Source organism: Colobus angolensis, unplaced genomic scaffold, assembly GCF_000951035.1.
Source record: "Colobus angolensis palliatus isolate OR3802 unplaced genomic scaffold, Cang.pa_1.0 Scaffold135, whole genome shotgun sequence".
NCBI classification, from domain to species: Eukaryota; Metazoa; Chordata; class Mammalia; order Primates; family Cercopithecidae; genus Colobus; species Colobus angolensis.
Genome location: NW_012114433.1, coordinates 2873119 through 2876569, shown reverse-complemented (window position 1 = coordinate 2876569; position 3451 = coordinate 2873119). Strand labels below are relative to the sequence as shown.

Sequence of the window (3451 nt, the reverse complement as noted above, 5' to 3'; positions counted from 1 at the left end):
TTTTTTTTGAGACGGAGTCTCACTGTCTCCCAGGCTGGAGTGCAGTGGTGTGATCTCCGCTCACTGCAAGCTCCGCCTCCTGGGTTCATGCCACTCTCCTGCCCCAGCCTCCCAAGTAGCTGGGACTATGGGCACCTACCACGATGCCCAGCTAATTTTTCGTATTTTTAGTAGAGATGGGGTTTCACCACATTAGCCAGGATGGTCTTGATCTCCTGACGTTGTGATCCACCCGCCTCAGCCTCCCAAAGTGTTGGGATTACAGGTGTGAGCCACCGCGCCCGGCCTATTTAATTTATTTTTTAAGTAGGGTCTCCTTCTGTCACCTAGGCTGGAGTGCAGTGGCGCAAATCCTGGCTCACTGCAACCTCAGCCTCCTGGGCTCAAGTGTTTCTCCTGCCTCAGCCTCCCAGGCACCTGGGACTACAGGTACACACCGTTACACCCAGCTGATTTTTATATTTTTAGTGAGATGGAGTTTTGCCAGGTTGCCCAGGCTGGTCTCAAACTCCTGAGCTCAAGTGATCCACCTGCCTCAGCCTCCCAAAAAGCTGGGATTACAGGTTTAAGCCACCATGCCCGGCCCCGGACAAGATATTTAAATGATTTCAAGGCTGGCAGTCACCACCTCAGCCAAGCAATCATTAATATCACCAGAAACGGGACAAACCGGCATCGTGTATCCCCTGATATGATACACTAGGAAGGATGTTTGTCATGGACCATTCCCGCCAAAAATGCAAAATGTAAATCTAATCACAGGGAAACCATCACACAAATGCAAATCGAGGGCCCTTCTACAAAATAGCTGCACTGTCCTCTTCAAAATGTCAGTATCACGAAAGAATGGCTGAGAAACTTACAACTTGAAGGAGACCAAAGAGACATGAAAACTAGACGCAATGCATCATCCTGGATTGGAAAAAAAATTGCTAAAAAGCGTATTACTGAGTTTGGGCACAGTGGCTCACACCTTGTCATCCCAGAACTCTGGGAGGCTGAGGCAGGCAGATCACTTGAGGTCAGGAGTTGGAGACCAGCCTGGTCAACATGGGGAAACCCCACCTCTACTAAACATACAAAAATTACCTGAGGCCGGCCCTGGTGGCTGACGCCTGTAATCCCAGCACTTTGGGAGGCTGAGGCAGGCCAATCACGAGGTCAGGAGTTCCAGACCAGCCTGGCCAACATGGTGAAATCCCATCTCTACTAAAAATAGAAAATTAGACGGGCCTGGTAGCAGGCGCCTGTAATCCCAAACACTCAGGAGGCTGAGCCAGGAGTACCACTTGAGCCTGGGAGGCAGAGGTTGCGGTGAGCTGAGATCACGCCACTGCACTCCAGCCCGGGCAGCAAGACTGAAACTCTGTCTCAAAAAGGGAAAAATAAAATAAAATGGTTCAGGGAAAAAAAAATACATGTGTGTGTGTATACATATATATAGAGATACATATAGGATGTTTGTCATGGACAACATGTGATGGATATATATATATAGAGAGAGAGAGAGATACAGCACATGTGACCAGATGAGTCACAGCTGGTGACTCTTGGTAAAGGATTCATTGAAGTTATTTGCACTGTTCTTACAAGTTTTTGAAATATCTCAAAATAGAAAGCTTTTTTTTGTTTTAAGGGAAATATCGCTATGGAGGCTGAGACTGTGCCAACCCACCAGTCACCACCAATCCTGCACAGCCCTGTGAGGGGGTTTCTGTAGATGTAGAGAGGCCACCCGTAGGCCGCTGCTGCAAACTGCATGTAATGATGGCAGTTTTCTAATTCTGCATCCAGATCAGCTTCCTGCAAGAGAAGGACAAAAACTACTGTTTATTAAGGGAACTCCCAACACAGTGGATCGACACACTGAGACCTGAAACCTGAACTCTAACTCCCGACTCTTCCTGCTCCTTCACTGAACAGAACCCTCAGATGCCCACAGGCAAAACTGCTCCTTCAATACAGACTGACATGGACTCCTCATTTTTTTTGTTTGTTTGTTTTTTGAGACAGAGTCTTGCTCTGTCGCCCAGGCTGGAGCGCAGTGGCACAATCTTAGCTCACTTCAACCTCCGCCTCCCAGATTCAAGCAATCCCCCTGCCTCAGCCTCCCAAGTCGTTGGGACTACAGGCGCCCACCACCACGCCCGGCTAATTTTTGTATTTTTAGTAGAGATGGGGTTTCACCGTGTTGGTCAGGCTGGTCTCGAACTCCTGACCTCAGGTGATCAACCCGCCTCAGCCTCCCAAAGTGCTGGGATGACAGGCGTGAACCACCACACCTGGCCTGACTCCTCATTTTATAGGAACACAGCAAGCACGGGGGAAGTTAACAGTAAAAAAACACTCCAATGACTTTCCTGGTGTCTTTACTGAAATGAGCCAGGGCTTCCTATCTAGATGCCTGAAACTAGTACATTTCCATGCCGCTGCCACACACGAGCTGCCAAGAACTGAGTGGCTTAACCTGGACCAGCGAAAATGTATACCGTCTATGCGCAATTTTCTCTCTCAAAAACATAACGACTTGTAGCAGGAAAACTATGACCAAGCAAAGCTGAACTGTTTCTGCCCCCAGCCCCAGAGAAGCAAGCAAACACGCCCAGGGAGAACTGCAGTCCCCATCCCAGGAGGAACTGTTCTCATGCATAGACTTGGAACAGCAAATTTCCTCAAACACAAGCTTTCAAAGATATGATGGATGTGGCCAGGTGCAGTGGCTCACGCCTGTAATCCCAGCACTTTGGGGGGCTGAGGCTGGCAAATCACTTGAGGCCAAGAGTTGGAGACCAGCCTGGCTTAACATGGTGAAACCCTGTCTCCACTAACAATACAAACATGAGCTGGGCGTGGTGGTGCACACCTGTAGTCCCAGCTACTATGGAGGCTAAGGCAAGAGAATTGCCTCAAGTCAGGAGGTGGAGCTTGCAGTGAGCTGAGATTGCGCCACTGCACTCCAGCCTGGGCGACAGAGTGAGACTCCGTCTCAAAAAATAAAATAAAATAAAATAAAATAAAATAAAATAAAAAGATATGATGGATGATAAAGTGGCCAGGAATGGGTTCCCACTACCTGAACTCCAGGTGATACGAAGATGCCTCACCTGACAGGTGATACCGTACAACCAGTGGAAGCTGCCAATCAGATTCCAACCCAACTGCTAATGAAACTGCTGTAGAGTCCTAGCTTAGTACCTGGGTGAAAACATAATCTCTACAACAAACCTTCATGGCATGAGTTTACCTGTGTAACAACCCTGTTTAGGTACCCCTGAACCTAAAAGAAAAGTTAAAAAAGTGATTTTTTAAAAATATTTTTAAAATAGGCCCAGTGTGGTGGCTCACGCCTGTAATCCTAGCACTTTGGGAAGCCGAGGCAGGCAGATTCCCTAAGGTCATGAGTTTGAGATCAGCCTGGTCAACACGGCCAAACCCCGTCTCTACTAAAAAC

The 3451-nt window shown here is 48.1% G+C and overlaps 1 protein-coding gene across 3 annotated transcripts in view; it reads right to left on the bottom strand.

Moving 5' to 3' along the window:
- Positions 1 to 3451, bottom strand: part of DAGLB (diacylglycerol lipase, beta) — a 42567-nt gene that overhangs the window by 21387 nt on the left and 17729 nt on the right. For 2 of the 3 annotated variants that reach the window (XM_011934378.1, XM_011934380.1), the window contains one exon: positions 1676 to 1803. The exons of the other annotated variant lie outside the window; for it this stretch is intronic. In XM_011934378.1, coding sequence (XP_011789768.1) covers positions 1676 to 1803 — 128 coding nt within the window. The remainder of the gene's footprint in view (positions 1 to 1675; positions 1804 to 3451) is intronic. 3 annotated transcript variants of the gene reach the window in all.